At 34.9% G+C, this 24,739-nt stretch overlaps 1 protein-coding gene across 1 annotated transcript; it reads left to right on the forward strand.

Annotated features, from left to right (window-relative positions):
- The first annotated feature begins 1,455 nt into the window (after nucleotides 1–1,455).
- SNX6 (sorting nexin 6) lies at nucleotides 1,456–23,905 on the forward strand. Its single transcript, XM_060687430.2, has 14 exons — nucleotides 1,456–1,915; nucleotides 2,062–2,109; nucleotides 7,138–7,242; nucleotides 7,916–8,026; nucleotides 9,652–9,773; nucleotides 10,490–10,613; nucleotides 13,652–13,747; nucleotides 14,941–15,046; nucleotides 15,498–15,573; nucleotides 17,837–17,876; nucleotides 18,905–18,991; nucleotides 19,500–19,659; nucleotides 21,072–21,157; nucleotides 23,177–23,905. Exons 1-14 carry the CDS (start codon nucleotides 1,910–1,912, stop codon nucleotides 23,228–23,230), a joined length of 1,221 nt encoding a protein of 406 aa, XP_060543413.1. The 5' UTR covers nucleotides 1,456–1,909; the 3' UTR covers nucleotides 23,231–23,905.
- Nucleotides 23,906–24,739: the final 834 nt, after the last annotated feature.

Here is a 24,739-nt window from a genome sequence, read left to right on the forward strand (position 1 = left end):
GACATCCTAAATAGTACTGCAATTACAGTAACAGGCTCTACATTTGAAAGGCCTCTTCTCATATAGGATGGAGTTCTGAGGAGGCTAACATAAAAGAGAGAAAAATAGATCAGAGTCAGCAACAGCAAAAGTGATCCTGGGAGAACCTGGTTATATCCTGGAACGCTGAAGCAGTTTCCTCTACACTCCTGATATGGTGCTAATCTGGGACATTGTGGAGATTTATATTGTGACCAATCAACAGTTGGTCATCCATTGTATAATATAGGGGAAAAAGCTTAGTCTAAAGGCAGGCAGAAATCAGAGCTGGCACAAGGTAGGAGAATGTGCAAGGATCATAACATGTCTAAAGACACTGCTTACTGATGCCAAACTTGCTTTGAACCTAGACAAAACACTGTGGGAGGGGCTGTACAAATACGTGTACATTGGGAAACATCTGTCTGAAAAAAAAGGTATATTTCTTTACTATAGAGGAGTGTCAAACTTGCAGCCTGTGGGCCAGATGCGTCATGTGCTGGCCATGGACACCCCAGTTTAGCAAAGGGGAAAAGTTGGGATACATTACATGACGACAATGTGACGGTGCGAGTTTAGACACCCTTGCTATAGAGCTAGTCCTCCAGTTTTGACCATAATGGAGCCCAAAATTTAAGTTGCTAAGATTTGTTAAGTGAGTTTGTCCCATTTTACGACTTTTCTTGCCACAGTTGTTAAGCGAATCTGGATTGCCCATTGACTTTGTCAGAAGGCCGCAGAAGGTGATCGCATGATCTTAGGACACCACACTGGTCATAAATATGAACCACTTGCCAAGCATTGAATTTTGATCATGTGACCCTGGGGATTCTGCAACCGCCATAAGTGTGAAAAATGGTCATAAATCACATTTTTCAGTACTGTTGTAACTTTGAACAGTCAGTGAATGAAAGGTTGAAAGTCAAGGACTACCTGTACTCCAGGGGTGGGTTCTACTTATCATTATTACTGGTTCGGTTTGCAATGGGGCCATGCGCAGAAGCTTCTGCACATGCACAGAAGTGTTCTGATGATATTGGGGTCGGTGGCCAGAGCCTCCCGCCGGCTTTACTACCAGGTCTATAGAACCGGTGCGAACCGGGGGCAACCCACCACTGCTGTACTCTATCCTCAGCATACTATAGTGGATTGAGTAAAACTACAATCCTGCAACGAACCTATCTACTCTTCACCAACCTCTCCCTCTTTAGCTATTTTCTTTGAAGCGAGCCCAATAATTGGATTATAGCAATTTTCAAGGATTCTGCTTCGATTGAAACACATGATTGGAACACATGATTTGGGTTCGAGTGGTAATATGTCTCTGAAAAGCGCATTTCCTTGAAATAACCGTTAAGGGGAATGCAGCAGCGGCGTCGGAACGAACTAGCTGCGGCAATGTTTCCCCGCGGTCCCCCCCACCTCATCCCTTGTCGCCTCCTCTGCCCTCCCGAGCACATCCAGTACACCACGTAAAACTCGAGTGGGATTCAGAGTCCCGAGCTCCTTGAAAGACCACAGCCCCTTTTCGGAAGGAAACGGCCATTTCCTCTCGTGAGGTAGGGGGGCGGCTCCCCCCGGGGGTCTCGTTTGGTGCAACCACTCCCAGAAATCTGTAGTTCAACTCCTGCAAAGGACAAGCCCGCAAACGCCGCTGATTCATAAAGCGCGACGCCCCCTCAGCTAAACGAACGAGCTTTCCTCACGCCGTTTCTGAGGGAAGGCAACCCCGCACTCAGGAAAGGCGCCGCAGCTGTAACGTTCGCCCGGAGGCCCCGCCCTCGCCCTCTTCTGGGAGCCGCCTTAATCCCGCCCCTTCGCTCTGGGCGGGTCGGACTGGTGGGTTAGGCCGGCGCTCGCGAGGCCGAAGGGAAGGGCTGGGAGAGCAGCCATGATGGTAGGTGCTCGGGGAGTTGTGGGCAAGGGAGGGCTTGGCCGGCTCGCCGCTAACCTCTCTGTCGCTTTCTCCTCTCTCCTTTCCTTTCCTTCTCGGGGATGCCTCTGGACACCTCCTGCTCCGCCACCGCCTTCGCTCGGGAACAGGAAGGCTCGGACGACGGCCCAGATTTCCTTTCCGAGGAAGACCGAGGAGTAAGTGCTGCCTTTGCAGAAGGGGGAGGGGGGAGAGGGGAGGAGGTTGCCCCCAGCTGGAAGCGGGCAGTTTCATTTAGCCGTGGGGGGGGGCCGGGTGGGTCGTCGTAGGGGGGGTGTCCTCGCGACCCTACTCCCCTCAGGGCTGGTGGGCGGAGGAGCTGGGCAGCCGAGTTTGTGTGTGGGGGGGGAGGGGGGAGGGACGGCGGCGGGAGTGGGCCTTTTCCTGGGCAGCCTCGTCTGGCGGAACCAGGAAAGGGCCGCGGTCGGTGTTCTGGGCCCACTTTTGATTTGTCAAGTAATCCCTGGATGCTTGTGCCAGTTCTGAGGGCTTTTTCTTTTAAGGTTTGTAAAGTCGGGCTAAAAATTTATAACCACTGTTAACGAATAACCATCGAGAAAGACTGTAATTACCTCAAGGGCAACCGGAATGCTCCTTTCCTTTTCGGAATATGGTTTGCTGCGAGAGTGTAAATGCGTCTTCCAATTCCAAGAGTTAATCGCGATGTCATTGGTTTTTGGTCAGTTTCGTGAAATAAGGTGGTGTAATTTACCAGAAATCGCAGACCACGGTTAAAAGACTATAGTAAACGTCTTCCCACAACGTGCTAAAGCAAAAGATACTTAACCTGGTGGTTTACTTCATACATTAGACTAAAACATAATGTGATTTGTTTGATTTTGGTTTAGCCATATGTGTACCCTGGTTTTTAGTTTAAATAATAGTTTAGCTTTAGTCCTTAGCGTAGCTCCTTAATTTCCCAAGGGGCACTTTGAAATATTAATGCATAGTGAGTTCTTCTCATTTTATCCTTGCAATAATCCTGCAAATTATGTTAGATGAAAGTTATTGTTTCTCCAGACCAGTTGGACTATTTAATTATAATTTGGGAGCCATACCTTGGTTGGACTCCTCTTCTGTAGCTACCATTCTAAGTATTATTTCTTTGACTTAGAAAGTTATAAGGATATGTTGTGTGGTGTTCATTGCAAGAGTCATAGAGACAATAATAGTCAAATATTTTAGAAACTTTGAAGAGAAAATTATAGAAAGAAATATCAAGTATAGATCTAGGCTATCAACTAGTTAAGCTGAATTTTTGCCTTAAAATAATCAACTAGGCAAAAATGGACTCTTTACCATCATAATTCTTAATTCCCCCAGTTGCTATAAAATTCTGTTTTTCAAAAATGCAGAAGTTAGATATGCTAGTGGTTTGCAGTTGTTTGGCAGTAAATTAGCCTGGGTTCCTGATTCCCAATTGTGCAAGTACTACATGAAAATGATAGTCTGTCCTAAATTATAATTTTGAAATGAGATCTTGAAGAACAACATTGTATTTGACTGGTTTTTTTCAATGTGAATTAGGGCATACCTTTTATGGTAATACTATGTAGGTTTCAAATGATGGATTTAAATTTAATTCTGATTGAAAAAGTAATACTAGAAATTCAAAAGTGAACACACCTATGGAACAGAAACACCACATTGTCTACTTGGTTATTTTCTCCAGTTCTGTTTTCTCTTAAGGTTGGAACAATTAAGGTAATATTATGCTTTGGAGAAGATTGTGGATTGATCTCAAGTTCTCTATTACAGAGATAATATTAGAGTTTTTATTTGCAAAGGCATAGCAGTGATGTTTATGTGATTTCTAAACAGGGATGTAAATATTTACATAATTTAATATGTGGTTTAAAATATGTTTCACTAAAATTGTGTAGTTGGCTCTGAAATACAAACGTTTTTCCAATTAGATATATTTATAATATAAATAGTAATCTATTTTCTATATGCTTAGATGTGATTGGACTATTTTAGAGTGGTTTGAACCAATAGATGGATGAGGCTGCAATCCCATGCATATGTATCTCATAGCAAGACAATCTGAATTCAGTAAAATTGTGTAATTGTGCAAAGGATTGTACTTAACAACATAAATCATATTGTCTGTACATTTTTCTCAAGACTAATTCCTGCATAATATAAACAATAGTGCCTTATCTGGTTGGGGTAAACTGCTGAATTAACTATATATTTGGATTAACCCATAGGGCTGTTCTTTTTAACATAGCTTTGTGTTCAAGAGAGTTGGGGACACAATTACAGTTAATTATCATTATGAAAAAGGGCAATGGTGCCATGGCAAAAATGCTTTGAGATCAGTTTGTCCTGAACAGCAATTAGGTGGAAAATTCTGAATATATTAGAAGGCGGTTTCATAGTGAAATCATGCGATGAAGGCTGGAGCGAACCTACTTCAATTTGCATGCCCTTCAGAACTGTTAAGAATATTCCTACTCGCCAATCATTGGCTGTAAATTCTGGAAACTGAAGTCTATCATACATGAAGAATACCATATTGAGGAAGGCTGGCATAGATTATTTATCTTTAATCTTGTTGCTAGAAGCATGTAACTAGAGCTCTGTGAATTAAAGAATTGTTAGTTTTACAAATAATGATAGAAATACTTGACTGATTTACAGTACTACTGTATATTATTTTTGATACCATCTTGAGAACCTGATCCCAACTCTTGATAGTTTAAAGAGACATCATTTTGTTTGTCTAACTTCCTGGGTTTTTTTCTTTTGTCAGTAGAAAATAAGTGTAAGAGTTGAGTACTGTAATCTTTTTCCTCTATGTGCATTGATATGTTTTTCAAAATGGCTTTCATATTGCTATTCTAGTGCTATTGTTATAAAATATTCTGAACGATTGATTAAATACTCTTGAAGACAGAGTGCTACTATTGAGAGTGGTTTCTGTTTCTTGCCAATTGATCCTAAGCAGTATTTTTTTTAAAAAAGAATGGATAGTACCAAGTAAATATTAGGTTGCTATCACTCCAGCTGACAAAAAAAAAAAAAAACACCCTTGTGAAATGCTTTATTGGAATGTTATAAGGTAAATATTGATACATAATGAGAATAACAGATAAAACATGGCTGCTTGATCCGAAAACTGTTTCACATAGTGTAAAACTGCTTTCCCAAACTTTTTCCTTCATTACTTAAAACTGCTTATGAGAGTTTTATCAAACTTCAAGGAAGAGTTGTAATTTCCTTCCTTTAGCACTCTTATATAACCTCAAATAGTTGCTGAATGGTTATACCCTGAAAACTACCTGTATTATAAAACAATATCATTGAATAATCCTCATGTCATTTCAACAAATTAGCATTGTAATTAATTTTTATCTTAATATGAATACTTAGGGAGATTTTAAAATGTATTTTACTATCTTTAAAGTTGTAATCTTTAAGTCAACTTTAAGTTTAAATGTCTTGTTGTGATGGGTAATGGAATTGTGTGTTGCTACTCAAAAATAACTTTTACTCAGTTTTGGCTAATTTGGGAAACACTGGTATAAAACATCAAGCCTGATTAATGCAGTAGCATTGTTTTTGAAAGAAAAAAAATCTTAGTGTTTTTCTAAAAGCTTGGACAAAATAATAAATATATTTGCATACATATGCAGTGCAAAGTTTCATGTGTTATTTAAAAATTGCAGGAGTTTGGAACTTTTACTTGTAAAAGTTTGAATGGAAAAATGGAAAAAGAAGCTGAGGTTCTAATTCTAGAGTTTTTTAGTGGAAGCTTAAGTTACACTCTTAATTTGGTGTCAAATAGAAGTGATAGAAATACAGGAAATTTACATTGCTGCCAGTAAGTCAATTTTATTTAAGAAAAATATTTCCCTTGAACAATGTGTCTGATAATTCATAATTAAATCGGGTGTTTTAAATTTGTGATTTAAATTCGTTTAAAATGTAAGTATTACATTTATCTTAATTGTTTTAATACTAAATGTGAATGTAGCCCTATACTTTGCTGTACGGTTAATCTTTGAATCTATGCTTCCTCTTGAGGGGAAGGATAGAAAGAGTAGCAGTAGTAAGAGCAGGAGCTGTTGAAAACTGGTGGCAATTAGGAGGTAATAGAATTATCCTGTGGTCATTGCAGGTTGTTTGTGGATCTCACATGTGAACCAAGACTATTTCAAACATCATGCACTACACATGCTAGAAGCAGCAACTTCTGTTATTGAAGGCAACAAGTTCTTTCTGAGAATTGGTGCCAGAATCTCTGACGTGTTAATTGGGAGATTAAAGAGTCTGTTGACACCCATGCACTGCTTGCATTTTAGTTTTTTAGAAAAACAATACATCTTTCTTTTGTAAGGGAGCGAACGAACTTTCTCTGTCAAAAAATATGTGTTGGGAAATTATGCATTAGTGAATTATTTCATTCCAAGGTAGGAATGAAGTTACAAAGGAAGAATTAAAAATTAAAGTTAAGAGATCTGTTCCCATTTGTATCTCTTTTGGTTTAATATTCTAGTATTTAAAATCTCATGGCACCTAATAATATGCTGCAAATCTTTAAAACAAACATACAATATTTAACTTAACTTACAAGAGTTATTATTTTAAGTATGAGTGCTGTCCTTTAAAAGGAATTCTGCCTGATATGTATGCAAATATTCTTTAGATCTCTAGCAAAAATACTTGTATTCATGTAAACAATTGTAATTTTAGCATAATTAATATTTGAATTGCTTGTTACTTCGACTCTGATGTATATTAGTGTATTTCGTTTTTCAACATTTAGTTGCATATAACGGGAGAAATCTATTGCTGTCATGTACCAATCAGTATGCTTCCCTGATGCTAATTCAGCCATTAAGCTGAAAAAGGTTCCTAAATTCTGCTATAGTCAGTATCAAGGAAATGCTGAATCATTTCCAAATCAGCAAGTAATTTTTGAATTAATTATAAATGGTTTAAAACATTATTAATGAAATTCAAATTTTATATCAGAGAGAATGATGGCAGTAACATAAATTAGCATATATTTACAAGTAAAATTTATGCTGATTTGTGTTACTGACTGCTATCATTCCCTCTAGTCTGTAGTGTTTTATAGTGTCTAATGTAGTTGTTTCTAAGCTAAAGTACAATCAAAATCCAATACATTCTAAAAAGCTTTTATGTCCCTTTAGTAATTAATTTTCTCTTTTTAGCTTAGAGCTGTTACTGTAGATCTGCAAACTGATGCTGCTTTGCAAGTGGACATTTCAGATGCTCTTAGTGAAAGGGACAAAGTCAAATTCACTGTTCATACAAAGGTAATCCTTGACATTGCTTTTATTTATACTATAATTGATTTTTAAAGAGGTAAATAAAGCTTACTGTGTAAAGATTAAATGTAGTGATATCTCATTTTAATGAAGCAGTTATGGGAGAGGTTTTGGTTATATCCAGCATAACCAAAAGTCCAGTAAATTGAGACATTCTTATATTTCAGATGATGGTTATTGGTATATGTATATAAGGTACTCAATAACATTAGGCATATTTTGTCATTGGTATGATGTAATGTAATTTGTAATATAATGTGGTTAATTTCACGTGAAGTCTGTTGCATTGAGATCCCCAAAAAGGACTTTTACTGTATAATATTTTGATGTCAATCTTGTTGCTTTCAGTAGGATTTAACTAAAATTTAAAATGTCTTAATGCATGATTAGGTTGATAATACACTTTTCCTCTGTGAAAATATGTAATATACATGAACAAAGATTTACTGTACTATGGGCAGGGGAGTGAATATCAAACCTGCTGCTGGATTTCCATATTCCCCCCCCCCCCTTTATAATTGCTTAATTATTTTTTGCTTTCTGAATCTGTTGTGGTTGAGGTATAATACTGTAATTTACTCTGGAGAGATATCTGTGTTATTTTTGTATTAACATGAGGTAAAGTACTTAACTATGTCGTTCATTCTATTTTGTTTTGTAGAGTTCTTTACCAAACTTCAAACAAAATGAATTTTCAGTTGTCAGACAACATGAAGAGTTTATCTGGCTTCATGATTCCTTTGTTGAGAATGAAGATTATGCAGGCTACATTGTAAGTTTTTTCCCCCCAAAGAACTGTAAGAAAAGGATCTGACAATAGCAAATGCTCCCGTACTTCCTGTTGAACGTTTCTGTGAAACACCACAGAATGTTTCATAAAAATTTATTCTTCTGAAAATGAAACGAGATGTTTGAAAGAATTTCAGGATGTAGTTCTTACTTTAATTTCCCACTTGCTGCATCAGCCTTTTTGCTGCTTAACCCAGGATCTTTCCATGTCTTAATATTTTACATCTGATTTACAAGTGATAAGAACAACAAACTGTATGTAATGAAACATCAATTACTTTTATTGCTGCAGTTAAGGGAGGAGATATTTAGAGATTCTGAAATACTGCTCTTCAAAAAAGGCATAACTGATTATTAGGCTATGGACTTTTTTGAAGTGGAAGTATGCAGGATATCAACATAATAAATTACTGCAAAAATAGAAATATGAAATGTATTCCCTGTAATAAAGTGGCAGTTGATTTAATATGAAGGAAAAGTAGCATGTTTTTTGAATGCACTATTAATAGAAGTGATTTCTAGTCTTAGAGAATTGTGCTTAATTATTTAAATTATTTAAATTGTTGTAAGAAACAATTTTTAAAAAATAAATTGTTAATTAACAATAAGAATATTTTAACTTTTAGCAGCACATCTGTAAATTCTTTAAGTGGAATATAAACTCAATTGTACCGATTTATTTTTACTTCTGCAGCTAAATATTTCCTTTAACAGTATTTCCTGTTGATTTAGCTGTAGTAGGCAGATTTACTTTGTCTTTATTTATTCCCTAAAGAATAAATTACACTGCCGTAATTTCTGGTCAATAAGGCAAATAGTTAAGGGTGATTGATCTGAGGGTATATTGCTAAGAAAGTTTGCTTAAGGAATATTAGAGGCTTTACTTCTTGAAAATTATTTTCCCAGAATAAAAGTACATCTGTTGCAATAAGGAAGGCCTGATAACTAATAAAGCCAAATGAGGAAGATGACACATATTCCTGAGTAGTATTTGATCAGTTTTTCACCACTGCACAGTAGATGTAGTGGAAGAATAATGTTACATATTTTATAGTGCTTTTTCAGTGACATCACTATGAAGAAAAAAGTACTATTAATTACAAATTGTTAGCTACATTTGTAGTTTTATATATTGCCAGTGAGCCACTGAATGGCTATGGTTTAAATCTCAGTGACTTTTTAAAAAGATACTTGAATCTAAACTTTCCAATAATCATACTTAATTTTTGGATGCTATTATTTAAGCTGCTTGAAAGAATTTCTGATTTAAAATGACCCATGCTGATTTATGACAGATGCAGCATATATTTTAAAATACGCCTTTTTCATAATATCATGAACCTCATAAGCATTATAATTGGAATAGGAAACATGTTATCTTGAACTATTATTGAAAGATAATACTTAAATATTTTAAAACAATGCTAAATCGGAATGCATAAATAAATTGTTAATGAAGTTGAAGTAAGATTGATTTTTGTCTTAATGCAATGGACAGTATAAAGAAAGAGGTTTGTGTTAATGTTCTTACATAGTTTACGGTATGCTTATCCAAAGAGTTTTCACTGTATAAGATTTAAAAATAAACCTGATCAACTCATTTGACAGATACCACCAGCGCCACCGAGGCCTGACTTTGATGCTTCAAGAGAAAAATTGCAGAAGCTTGGTGAAGGAGAAGGATCCATGACTAAGGAAGAATTTACAAAGATGAAGCAAGAATTAGAAGCGTATGTGTATAGTTTTTTTATATTTCCAACTCCAAGTCTTTCTAGAAGTGTCAGGCATATTGGCATACTTGTCTTTGATTGCTGAATTAATATCTTGCTTGTATTAAAATAATGGAAGGTTTGACTGATTGAAATTCAAGAACTACCTATAATGGACTGAGAATGCAAATTCCTTCTAAAAGATCAGTGCCTATTTTGTATATAACAGGCAAAATGAAATGTATATGCGTTTTTAATTTCTGTATACTTGAAAATACATGATTATGACAGTAAGTACTTATGTTTATTAAGGTAATTTGGGGGATATCAAACCAGCTTCCACCATTATCAGAATAAGGAAGAAAGTGATATTTGGTCATTAATCTGACCATGTATCTCTTATAGGGGAGAGTTGTGGAGGTCCTGGAAAGAGGAAAAATCACCTCATTCTGAGTAATACCTTCTGTCAGCAAAATAGTTGGATATTTGGATATTCTGAATTTTAACTCTCAGCTGTTAGGGAATAGCGAGAGCTTAGGAGAAGAAAACTTTCCTTTAGTTCCCTACAAAGAATTTGTGGTCTTTCTATTAGTCTGTTTGAAATTCCTCTTTAGTTTGATTAATTTTTTAAAAAAATTCTTTTAATTAAATCCAACTAACTGCAGCATTTTGTTTTGAAATCTATTGTTTTTTATGCAGAAACACTTTTACAAAATAATATTGCTTTTTATATTTAGAGAATACTTGGCAATCTTCAAAAAGACAGTAGCTATGCATGAAGTCTTCTTATGCCGTGTAGCAGCTCATCCCATTTTGAGAAAGGACTTAAATTTCCATGTCTTCTTGGAATATAATCAGGATGTGAGTACTGAAATACATCACAAAAAAACATCTGTGCTTATCCAGAAAACAATATATTCATAATATTGAGCAATTGTAGAGCACTATATTTATTAAGATTTAGGTGCTTTTTGTTAAATAAAATTCAATATAAGGTATAGAAATAAATTCTTTTTAAAATATGTGAACATGATGGCTAAAATTAGCATCTAAAAACACAAAAAAGTCTTCACAAAGAACAGCATGATCTCTGCAGTAAACTTCTTGTCCCATTTAATAGATTTTTCTTTAAAAAAAACAATAATGCAGAGGATATGGCAGTTCTAAAAATTATTGGGTATGTTCCATACAGAGATCAAATTTTGATAAGGGTAACAGGAACCATTCTCTTAGGAATCAAAGAAGTTAAAATGCAAAAGATGAAGAGATATAAAACATTGACAGCTCTTCCAGTAAAAGGTAGCAAGGAGACTAGCTTCCTGAGGAAGTAGAAAAATTGTTAACAGTAAAATTGGAAATGTTTTAGTTTTATTAAATTTCTATACCGCCCTTCTCCCGAGGGACTCAGGGCGGTGTACAGCCATATTAAAACACATGAATTTATAAAATTTAAAACCAATTAAAATCAGATATATAAAATTTGGCCCTCAATTTAAAACACACATACACCCATTTAAATTCATTAAATTTAAAACCCATTTAAATTTAAAATGTGTAGCAGTCTTTCTTTTTTTCATGTTAATTCAAGGTTAAAATGAGATCAAAAATGGTTTCTCAGATTGGGAGGACTGGTAATAAAATAGGAAGTGAAAGCTGGCATAAATGGGATTCATTAGGGAGGGGAATTTCTAACTTCGTATTTTCCAGGTAAAAAAAGGATTTTGAGTTGTAATTGTGGAAATGACAAAACAGAAAATGCCTTTTTGGGTGGTGGTATGAAAAAATTGAAATATAATTGATCATTATTTGGGATTCCATAAAATAAAACCAAAATACCCCCCCTCCCCCATACAACCAATACTCACACTATTTTCACATTATTTGTGAACATGCACAGACTGGGAAAAATCTGCATGTCCCCAGCTGAGGATGACTATTCACTAATTCAGTGTTTTGGCAACTTTATAGAACACAACTACTATGAATAACAAGATTTGACTATAGATGGGTAGTACTATACTTTTCTCTAATAATCTTCTGAGAAATCACATTTGAAATGAACATTTCTATTGAAGTTATTTCAAAGGATATTGTATTAATGAAAATTTATAAGAAACAACAGCCAAATGATAGGACCAAAGCATTTTATATGCATTAGTATTCTAAAGCAGGACTTCCTAGAGGTTTAACATGCACAATCAAGAGAATGTTAATAAAATCTTTCTTTCCCAAATTCTAGAATTTGGGATCATCCAGTAACATTGATTAGCAATTAATTCAGGCTAAAGTGCCTCTCTACCAATGTATATTCAAAATGTGAAGCTTTTTGTTATTGAATATGGTGATAGCTATTTCTAAATAGATATCATAGATTACATAGATTAATGATTGCTAGTCAATATAAGAGAGATGCTGTTTCTCAGTTGTTGATAAACAGTCATAGAGAATGCTTTTGTACTCTGATACTGGGATTTCCAGAAACATCTTTTTATCCATGGAGCAGTAAAATGTTTGATTAACCTTCCATGATTGCTACAGAAACCTAGGAATCCACAAATAGGTGGTTGGATGCTCATTTTGGAGGAGACTACACTAAATTGGCTATAGTCCATCAGTAATGATGATAAATTTTTAAAAAGCAGTCATGCATTTTAAAAAGTAAAATGTTTTATATAATACATCTTTTTCTTTGACATATTTCAGCTATCTAAAAGAATACCTGCTTTCTAAAAATAAAATGCAATTCAAATATACAAGTAAAGTATTTAACATGAACTTCTTTTTTTTTTTTTTTAAATTTGATTTATATGCCGCCCTTCTCCGGAGACTCAGGGCGGCTTACAATGTGCTCAGCAATAGCCTTCATCCTTTTTGTATATTTATACAAAGTCAGCTTATTGCCCCCACAACTGGGTCCTCAATTTACCTACCTTAGAAAGGATGGAGTCAACCTTGAGCCTTGGCGAGATTCGAACCTGCAGTAATTGCAGGCAGCTGGTCTTAATAACCAGCTTAATAACAGGGTGCCTTAGACCACTGTACTACCAAGGCTCTTTTCTTAAAAACCATGTTAGTTTTCTGACCTAGTCATCTATTGAAATAAATGTCCTATTGAGCCATGGTGGCGCAGTGGTTAGAATGCAGTACTGCAGACTACTTCTGCTGATCACTGGCTGCCAGCAGGTTGGCGGATCAAATCTCACCAGGCTTAAGGTTGACTCGGCCTTCCATCCTTCTGAGGCTGGTAATATGAGGACCCAGATTGTTGGGGGCAATATGCTGACTCTGTAAACCACTTAGAGAGGGCTGTAAAGCACTGTGAAACGATATATATGTCTAAGTGCTATTGCTATTGCTATTTACTTGGATGTAGCATTAATAATAATTTTTAAATACCCAGTTTTTACTCCTAGCAAATTACAAGAATTAGAACAAACTATTGGCACTATAAAACCTGAAATAAATGCAATTCAGTAGAAAATTACAATAGATCTACAAATATTGAAAAAAAATCAGTGCTGTGTTTGGTTAATGGGATGAATTGGGGATATTAAGTCCAGCCTCAGTCATGTAACTAACTCATTGATTTACTTTGAGACTGTCACTCTTACCAGCCCAGCCTACTCATAAGTTGTGATGTGGTAAAATGAAGGGAGCTATCCAGTTAAATTACCTTGAAATCCTGGAAGAAATTTGATACATTAGAAATGCATCTAATAAGAAAGTAAGCACATTAAAATCCACTCTAACTGGGTAGTGAATGAAATTTTACTGTACAAAGGTGGAAATGAAAATGATACAACATTCTAATAGTTTATCTTTAGTAAGAACTGCTTTGAGTTAATAACATCTCTGAATTGAAAAAAGTAAACTTACATTATGCATTTGTCTTATTTCAGTTGAGTGTACGGGGAAAAAATAAGAAAGAGAAACTTGAAGACTTCTTTAAAAACATGGTTAAGTCTGCTGATGGTGTGATTGTTTCAGGAGTAAAGGTGATTTTTTTAAATCCATTGCATCATTTCTGAGTATTGTTCAAAGATATGAATTTAAATAATTTGCAAGACGAATATATCTCAAGTAATTTACAGAAAACTCTTGTATACAAAGTGTAGCTCTTTTCAACATACCATTGGTTTTCCATCTATCTAGTGTTAAGAATTTCTGGGGTACTTTGTTTGGGACTCTTGCAGCACTTGATCTTTTTAGCTTTCCTGAAGGAATTGAAACTTGCTCTCTGTCCTTCTGGATATAGAAATTATAGGATGATTCTTGTGGTCTGTTTACTCCCTTCGACTCCTGCAGAGATGAGGCATAAATACGTAGCATTTTTCCATATCAGATCTATCCATCTAATCTTAAAATGCTTGCCAAAGTAATCATAATTTCAGAATTTTCTCATTTTATACCTGCAACTTAAATTATGTGGGCTAAATGGCATTCTCAGTTTAAGGATCTCTAACTTTGACAGGTCATTGGAAATACTTAGAATTTTAAAGATACAGTATGGGCAATCTTACACAAGTGGTATGTTCGGTCACAAAATACTAATACATTAAAAGTTGTGCTCCACTATTTCCTCTAACCTTCTATGCTAGTGGGTACATTTCCAAACTTTGTCATTCAGAAGTATTCTATTTATACCATTCTATTGGTGCATGACTCCTATAAGACAAAATGGATTCTTGCTCTCCACCTTTTTAGATGTGAAACTGGAAGAAACACAGAAAAGGATAACAATATTTTCATATTTATATAAATATGAATAATTTTCCTTTCTATAATTATACATTATATAGCTTGGTGGATTTGGCTGCTTTTCCCAACTTGGTGTTCTTCAGATGGGCTGAAAATTTCAGGCTGTCAATGGTTATGCTGGAGTACAATTTAGAACATGGCAATCCCATTTCACCAGAATTGTTATGTCTGGTGTTATTTTATTTATCTGGGCTTTAGAAAAAGAAATGATCTAGAAATATTTTATATCAGTATGTTGAAATGCTACTCTAGTAGAATTATTGGGGTTTTTTGAGTGTTAAAATTTGGAATTTACTAAGCATCACTGTAATTATGGATATGTAACTGCTGTTTCTACAATTGAATTTAGTTTATCTTTGTTCAGCATTTGTTCAGTAAAAAATAAACTGCTTCTCTTCAAATTACTCTTCTGATATGTCTTGGCATACAGGATGTAGATGATTTTTTTGAACATGAAAGAACATTCCTTGTAGAATATCACAATCGTGTCAAGGATTCCTCTCTCAAGTCTGATAAAATGACACGATCCCACAAAAGTAAGTTGCCTGCTAATACCTAGAAAGTATTTTGGGGGCATTAGGATAAATACCATTAAATTGTAAAATACTATTAGTTTGTAGATTCCATTTGATGGGATAAATCTGGAATATATGACAAGGATAAATGGTATTTTGGAAAAATAGGGACAATATTTGATTGATTAGGACTAAGACCAAATATGGAAGTGACAAACTGTGTCTTATTCTTTTTTATCTGTGTTTGCAGAATTTTCTGATGCTAAATAGATATTGCCTGAGCTTTTGTTATATCTTCCAAATAAGTTTTGAGATTTAAGACAGGTGTGACTTTAAAGAAGATAGAATTCTTGGGAATATGAATCACATGGCTGCTCTCAAAATTGTGGATGCACTTCATGTACAAATATGCTCAAAGTAGAAAATCTAACAATATAAAATGAATTTAATGCCATATCTTTTTCTTATTCAGATGTTGCAGACGACTACAATAGAATTGGTTCTTCATTATATACATTGGGAACACAGGACTCCACAGATATATGCAAGTAAGTCTCTTTTAAAAGATACATAACTTTAAAAAATTATAGCACATAATTTTGAATGTTTTTAAATTGATGTGCATATCATGTAATAATTTCAGCTATTTTTCTCTCAACTTTGGACTTAGCTTTATGAAAATCCCTGCCATAGTTATTAACAGATTTTCTAAGTAGATCTTACATTTAGAGAACGTTACCTTTACAAAGTGCTACTTCTGTACATTAAAGAATTTATGTACATATGTGGTAGGTATAGGGATAAATTGAAAAATCTTATAAAATAAAATTATGTTTATTAAGGATAGATTTTTGAAATAATAGGGACTGCTTAACTCAATTTAGATTAAATGTCCTTTGTTGCCATTGCAAATGCTTGAGAGACATCTCCAGATAATAAGCTCTTGGTTTGTTTTTTTTAGGCTAGGTTTCTTTGGATCCTATTCCAACCACACAATATGATTTAGCAATAGATTCTGTACTGTAGTCTTTCTCTGCTCTGCTTTTGTTTTGCTGTTTATAGTATATTTGAGAATGCCCAATGTTCTGTGATCAGAATTATTTCTCAGTCCTTCACATATTGGGTCTTTGCTTCCTGCTTGAAGCTGATTGAATCACAGTACTACTTTCTTCTCTCTTCTGCCAATTTGATCTTCATTTTTTATTTCCTTAGACTAGAAAGTTTGCTTTCTTAGTTTTCAGTTCTGCTATCTTCAGTCGCCACCATTGCTGTTACTAATTTATTAATTTTACATGCAGCTCAATTCCTAGTGACTGAGTGGTTTACAAATTGTTAAAAACTTTAAAACAAAATAACAAAGCAAAATGGATCAAAGATGATGACAGACATAGCAAACACAGATGGTTTGTTAGGTAAAAGGTAAAATAAAAAAGGGGAGCTTCAGTCATGCACACCAGAGGCCTGGGCAAAGAGACAGGTCTTCAAGCTCTTCAAAACACCAATAGAGTAGGGGCTGCTCAAATCTTGAACTTCATTCCAGAATGCTATAAAAGAATATCATAATTCCAACATTTAAGCTTTCCTTTTTTTAAAAAAAAAAATCTGTTCATCCAATTTATTGCTTTCTTTTCCAAGCTAAAATTGCAGTCGTGAACTTTTAGAACTGTTTGTAATCCTGATTAAACAGATATCACCCAAAATGCTGTCTCATGTTTGTGTTGAACAGCTTGAGGGAATATTCACTCTTTTTATTGGAAAAAGTATGTATAAAATAATCTTAATACAGTAAACACAGCCAGGTGGTCCAGTGAGATGTGAGGTTCCATTAAAAAAAATATTTCTTTGTTTAGTTATTTAAAAATTATACATAGCCTTGTCTGATTTACATGGTTATAATCTTAAGAGTCTGTTCTTCAGAAAGGTTTACAGAAATGAATTCTGCCCCCAAGTAAAAGCTTTTTGAGGAACTCCAGAAAAAGATTTTAATGCTCATGAAGTAACAACCATAAGTCATCCGAAGATATATGATACTTTAGGAGATTGAAAAGAACCTCAGAGCAAACAGTAAAAGATCTGCAGGCCATGCTTACATTGTTTGATGTCAGTATTCTTGATTCCATTCTAAAGAATACACTGAGCATGAGTTGTGTGCATGGTAGGATGAAAAACACTTCGGTCTAGATGGCACATTGTTGCCCATTTGAAGTGTCTCGAAGATGATCTGGATATTCCAGCAGGCTTAGAGGGACCACGGTCTTCAAATTATAAAGTCCACTGGATGACATTGAGTCATATTAGGTAGTTTCTGCCTATTATTTAGAGCTATATTAAAGAAAAAATGGGGCAGATAACAGTGTATGCCAGGGGTGTCAAACTCAAGGCCTGCTGGCCGCATCCAGCCCCTGGGGTGCTTAAATCCAGCCTGTGGACCAGCCTGGAAATAGCAAAGGAATGGCCCGTGGTGCCTCTGGCAGCCACAGCCACCCATCCTCGGGCAGGGTGCTTCAGGAGGGATCCGTCCCATTTCCCCACCCCCCACCCCAGACCGGCCTGCAGAAGAGAACTACAATGCTGATCCAGCTTGATACCCCTGGTGTATGCCATCGTGAAGATTTAGGAAAGGGATAACTCTTATAAGCATTAAGGAAATTACTTTGATAACTATTGAAAGTTAACATGATTCAGTAGTTTCTATTTATAGTTGATAATGTTGTTCATCAGGCAATTATTGATATGGAATGATATCCACCATAAATTATAAACAAAATTATGATCAAAAAACTATTTACTATATTTACTTTTCATTTACAGATTTTTCCTGAAAGTATCTGAATTGTTTGATAAAACAAGGGTATGTATTATGAAAGATTGCAAAATTTCAATTTGGGTTCTTCAGATTTTGATATTTTTCTCTGGTTTGGGTTCCTGTGACATCTTACTATTATTCAGTGTTACTTATGCTTCCAAAAATACCTCCTGTCCAAACTTCTAAAACATTACTTAATTAACCAACAAACACAGACTGTAACAACAGAAATATGAATAAAATAAAGACCACAAACTTCTACAAAGTACTACCTACTTTCTGTTTGATCAGAGGAACATCAATGGGATCACCACTGTCAGTATTTTAGGAAATAGCCTGTCCACTTTATCCTCACCATGCATAATGTTATACATCTCAGTCATGTCTCCTTTTATTCAACTCTTTAGACCAGGGGTGTCAAACTCAAGGCCTGTGGGCCAGATGCAGCCCATGGGGCAGATACGGCCTGTGGGGTGCTTAGATCTGACCCATGGGGCCAACTTGGAAACAGCGGTGCCGCTGCCAGCAAAAACTGAGCTCGGGCGGGCCACATACAGCCCTTCTAGACTCCGTTTTCATACGGGACTGCCTCCTGCAGCCCTCTGCCATTGAAAATGGAACTCGGGACCACGGCCCCCCTGAGCTCCATTTTTGCTGGCAGAGGACTGCAGGAGGCCATTGCGGCCGAAAACTGAAGCTCGGGAGCCTGTTTTCTCTGGCAGAGCGCTCGGGCCACAGATGCCCCCGACACAAGCTGGCCACACCCACTCCGGCCCCCAAGGTCAAACACAACCCGGGTGCGGCCCTCAATGAAATCGAGTGATTAAAAAGTCCAAAATATCACAATCTTCCTCATAGGGAAACTCCTTGCTCATCTTAGTTGCCTCTTCTGAACCTCCTTTAGCTCTACTATATAGTATTTGAGTTGCGATGACCAGGCATTTTAAGATGTAGACAATAGCTTTCTGTAAATGTCTGCTTTTAATAATAAAGTAGGAGCATGTAATTGGGGCATTATAAATGGAGATGGTATGTAGTGCCTAAAATATTTCTGATTTGCTTTTCTTGTTTAGAAAGTAGAGGCCCGCGTATCTGCTGATGAGGATCTTAAACTCTCAGATCTTCTAAAATACTACCTAAGAGAATCACAAGCTGCAAAGGTGAACTAAATTTCTGGTTGGAAAAGTATCTTGTAAATTTGATATTGTAATAGAATAACAGCCTGAAAATATTCAGAAAGTAGAATTCAATAGAACTAATATTTGATGTGCTAAAATAGTGTTTAGATGCTCCCATTCACTAGTTTGTACTAAGCCATATTTGCTAAAAACTCATAACATATGGTCCTTTCAGTTTGGATGTGTGTGAGGATGGGGAAATGAAACAAGCATAATGGAAACAGAAGTTTTCTTGCGCTATAGTTACTTTTTTAAAAAGACAGGATGATTGATTCAGTTGGTTACTTGTAGTTACTTGTTTTCTGATATAGTTCCCCTTAAAGAAATGAGCTTTCATTTTTATGATAGGGAAAAAAATTAGTTTTGTAAAGTAACTATCTTAATAATAGAGTAAAAATACTATTTGGAGTAACATTGGATCAACCTTTAAAGTATTCTTTCCAAAGTTAATACACAGAATTGGATTTTATTCCTTTTTTATTTATTACAGGACCTTTTGTATAGGAGATCAAGGTCATTGGTAGATTATGAAAATGCTAACAAGGCACTGGACAAAGCAAGAGCAAAGAACAAAGATGTACTGCAAGCTGAAAATACTCAGCAGCTTTGCTGTCATAAATTTGAAAAAATATCTGAATCAGCAAAACAAGGTACTGAAATAGTCTTGGAAATTGTCAAATTTTATAATGCATTAATTTCCAGAAGAGTAAGTCCTCTGGCACCTTAAGGCTAACAAGTTAATTATGGTATAATGTATTGTGGACTACAGTACACTCCATCAGATTTTTCAATCTTCTGAAATACAAGAATATATAGGTAGTCCTTGACTTACGGCCATATTGTGCCTGACAATTATTGTTGTAAATCAGGATGATCATAAAGTGGGTCATCACGTGACTGACCTGATTTTATAACCTTTTTTGTGGTGGTCATTAAGCAAATGTGGTCGTGTAGCAAATACAGCGGTTGTTAAGTGAACCCAATGGTTAAGTAAACTGAAAGTAAATACCAATTTCTGGCAAAATAAATCGTGGTCATGTAACTATAGAATACTGCAAATGCCTGTAAATGTGGGCTGGTTTCCAAGCACCAACATGCAGTCATGTGACCTGGGGGGTAGCAGAACTTTGGAACTAGGTCTAAATAGTTTTTGGGGGAAGGGTCTGCCATGGCTTTGAATGGTCAGTAAGTGATCAATTTAAGTCGAGGACTGAGTATGTGTATTTACATTTTGAGGAGTCGTGAATTTCTAAGGGTTCAGAGGAAACGAAATGCAGGCTATATGGACAGTGGTAAGGAGCGATAATAATGAAATATCTCTATTTTATTACATTTGATTTACTTCTAATATTGTTTACATTTCCCTTTACTCTCAGTCCCCCTGCCATCCAATACTTCTGTAGGTACTAGTAGCAGCATATCATGAAATGGTATCATGAAATCCACAAAAGCTTATACTTTGTTAACATTTAAGATTCTGTAAGATATGGAAATTGTTTTTTTTAATGTATTTAATACCTGAAAAATAAGTATTGTTCATTAGTTCGTATTTATTCCTATAAGAAAATGCCTTTATATAGAATACATTTGCTAAATTGTCCTTGTAATCAGAAATGGTAATGCTGATTGATAGGTTTAACAAAATTAAAGTGGTTAGAATGGTAATTAAATCAAGTTAGGGTCACTGAATGTTTAACCAGATTACCTGCCAGAACTCACTGTTAACATCTGAGTTCCTTCTCAGTAGAAGACTGATAGGCAATTGTAGCTAGAAAATGTAAACCAGTTAAAATAAAAGTAAGTTTTTATCCTAGAGTATCCAAATATGATGAAGATTATGGATTGTAATACTGTTAGAATTTTTTTTATCTGTTACACAAAACAGTGATGACTTCATGATTTAATTATGTAAAATCACTTGGCTAGATTTAATGCTATTAGATTTCATAAGTCAAGTTTATAAAAGAGCTGCTGGATTTAACTTTGTGTTTGGATCTAAGCAGAATTCTCTTAAATGTTACATTTTTATGACTGAAATGCCAAATCTTTTCATTTCCCACAGAACTTATAGATTTTAAAACTAGAAGAGTTGCTGCATTCCGGAAGAATCTAGTAGAACTGGCGGAATTGGAACTGAAACATGCTAAGGTTATTGTTTTCTTTTTTCTTGTAATTTAAATATTGTGTACTTTAGAAGCCAAAAGAATACACAATATGTCTTAATTAAAAAATTGAGATGGAAATTAAATATGTGTGATACATAGATTGTAGCCTTTTGTAAGACAAAGGATGAGCAATCTCAATTTGAATTAACATTTCAGGGTTACCTCTAATACAGAATATTTATTTCTGAATCAATTTTAATAATTGAAGCAGCGAGTGTCGTTGAAATTAATGGAAGCTCTGGCATCCGTTATATTTGCATCAGGGATGGGTTCTACCTACCTTTACTACCAGTTCGCAATGGGGCAATGCACTTGCTTTGCTCACGTGCATGTGCATGTGCGCTCTTCTGCGCATGCGCAGAAGCATTCTGATGACGTCAACGTCTGTGGGTGGAGCCTCCCGCCAGTTTTACTACTGGTTCTATAGAACCGGTCTGAACCGGGGGCAACCCTCCACTGATTTGCATCCATAATAAGTTGCAAGTTTGTGTGCTTTTTCCATTTTCCAACTCATTAACTAGAAGTATCTTTTTTTTAATTTAAAAAAAAAAGGAAAGATGGGGATGTGGCTTTCATAGCAGCAGTGATGGATAGATGTTGGATAGATGTTTTAGTGAAAAGGAGTAAGAGAGAAAGTTATGTCTCTTAGATAAACTATTTTGTTTAGCAGGTTATTTTAGTTTATTATATATTTTTTTCCTTAAATCCCTTTTGTAAATAAAAAAATAAGTCCTTGCCCAGTTCCTTCTTTATCATTTTGTCACCTTTTAAATCTTTGTGTGATGTGTGTTTTCATTCTATGATATCTGTCTTATAACCTTCAATTTCTCTCCCCCCCATATTAGTTCATATTTCTCTATGAACTAATATTTGTATCTCCTCTTCATCCTGTCTATCCATATATTCTTCCATAGTTTTGTCTGCCACATATTTCTTTCTTCTTTATAATCATCTGAAAAATACATTTTCAGGTACAGCGATAATTGCTGTCAGATTGGTTATAAATTTCTTTCCCAGTTCTTAAAAATGTGTCAAATGTCATAACTTTATTTCTCATTTTGCAGATTTCACTTTTCTTTTTCTTGCCTGAAACTTTAATTCCCTCTAATGGTCCATTTTTATATTCATGAAATTTCAGGTTTCATTACTGTTTTGTTTTCAACTTTCCACCAATGATCTTTCTGGTAGAATAAACAGTATGCATTCCCATGGAAATGTTTTGTTTATTAATTTTTTCAACAGGACTTTAGCAAAAGTCCTAATATCCCAGTTTTTTTGGTCCCTTAATCCATTTAAAACTTTTCTTAAATTCTAATTCAGTCTTTTTGCCTGTTTTATATCTGTAAAGTTACTTAAGCTTAATGTTTCTTTTCTTAAAACAATCTTTGAAAACTGAGGGTCAACTTTGATTGAACTTACTAGCGTATAAGCCTAATAAGTAAAAATAACTACACTCAGACTTCCCCAGCCTGGGTATTCTTCTGCTGTGTGGGTTTTAATTATCACAATTCCTGAAAAACAATATGACAATTGCTGAGAATTCTGGGATTCTGGCAGACACTAATCAAATAATGTGTTGAAATCATTGGAGTACTCAGAAAATGATGGCAGTAAATTTGTTTTTAGTTTTGTATATCTTAATCTTTACATTTTAATTGGTAAATTGAGTTTTAAGTATTGACTTTATGTTTTATTATATATTGTCATTGCTTTCAGTACCAATTTGAGACATTAACAGAATATTTACAATTTAAAAAATGAATATCAAATTGCTTCCACTTGCACTTTAGCTGAACATGCCAGTGTTAGCAATGTGTAACAGCTGTAAGAGCAGTTTATGAAAATACTAAATCCCAGCATGATTTGTACTGAAACTGGATTATATAAAATACTGTCTTCTCAGTTCACTTATAATGATATACATCTTTAATAATATTACTAGTTTGAGATAGGAGGAAATCACAAATTAACAGTGACCTCTGTGTTTTTTTCATTACTACAGGGCAATTTACAGCTGTTGCAGAGTTGTCTGGCAGTGCTTAATGGTGATACATAAACTAGAATCTGTCATCCTGTTAATAAGGGCTGCCTTCCACTGGAGTTTACGACTTTGAGTTAATATTTACAACTTGGTGAATTTGGTGGCAAAGGATAATGAGTTAATATTTACAGCTTGGTGAATTTGGTGGCAAAGGATACACAAACATGTTCCTTTTTTCCAAAAAAAAAAAACCACATAAGCGTATCAGAATAATTCCAAATTATATGAAGCAACAATATATTTGCTACATACAAATAGTCACGTTAATTTAATCACTGTACACTCTTATTGTCTAAGAAACCAAATGTTCTGAGTCTTTCTTTTGTGAGAGTAGCCAATAGAATTATGTTTTTGTTTAAAGCTAGTGTTAAATATTGCTGCCACTCTTATTTTACTACCTTTGTAATGTCTGAAGCTGATTTGAAACATATGGTTTCAAAACAATTAAATATTGCCACTAGGTGTTTGGATAATGTTACTGTAAAGCATTGTATTGGTTATTTCACATATTGTTATCAAGCATCTTAACTTTTTCAAATAACATTTCCTAGAAATTTTGGAGCAAACTTTATGTAATCTTTATAATACAACTTCAGAAAAAAAGCAAATGCATTAGTATATTTGCCTTAACTTGTAGACTAATCCCAATTACTGTAAAATAAACAGCGCAATCATTGAATTTTTCTAAAATCACAAGTCATTGTATCATTGTAATTGTTAAGCCTGGTGATCTGACAATTGTCTCCACTTTATACTTTTTAATTATGTTTGTTTTTAAATAAATACTTGATTCCATACTACTATATATACATTGAGACACATGTTTAGTGGATCATATAGAATACAGGGTTGGAAAAGGCAATTTGGGGCTCAAGTCCAGTCTCCTGCTCAGAGGAGGAATCCAAATTAAAGTGTTCCACACAAACAGCTTTTAGTTGCCACTTGAATATACTCAACGAAACAGAGCCCATCAACTGGGCTCTAATTACTGGGTAATTAATTTCTCAGTCAATCTGTTTTGTTAGAATTTTTTCTAACGTTCAATTAGAATTTGCCTTTCTACAATCGCTTATTCTGTATTTTAGACCTTGGAATGAAAAAACACAGATCTTGATATCCTTCATTTCTTCCCTCAGTTGTTTTTAAGGTTAAATATTTCCCAGTTCTTTCACTCTCTTCGTATGGCATAATTTCTGGTCCATTGAACATGTTGTCTTCCTCAGCCTGTTTCAATTTTTAAATTTTTTTAAAGTGTAGTGTCCAGAATTGGACACTATTTAAGGTAAGATCTGATCACAATATAGAATAGTTCATTACTACTCTATGAACTACTTTGAATCATTATTTCCCAGATTTGGAAATTTCTGTTGACACATGTAAAATTGCATTGCCTTCTTTGGAATTTCATCACACTGCTGACTCATAGGAAATCCTTTATAAGAGGAATTTGCTTAGAAGTTAACTAGTAACAGAAAAGGCAGAGTTACTCAACTCCTATTTTGGTTCAATCTTCTCCAATAGCAT

This window comes from Pantherophis guttatus, chromosome 1 (assembly GCF_059756535.1).
Source record: "Pantherophis guttatus breed Tessera chromosome 1, ASM5975653v1, whole genome shotgun sequence".
NCBI lineage: Eukaryota > Metazoa > Chordata > Lepidosauria > Squamata > Colubridae > Pantherophis > Pantherophis guttatus.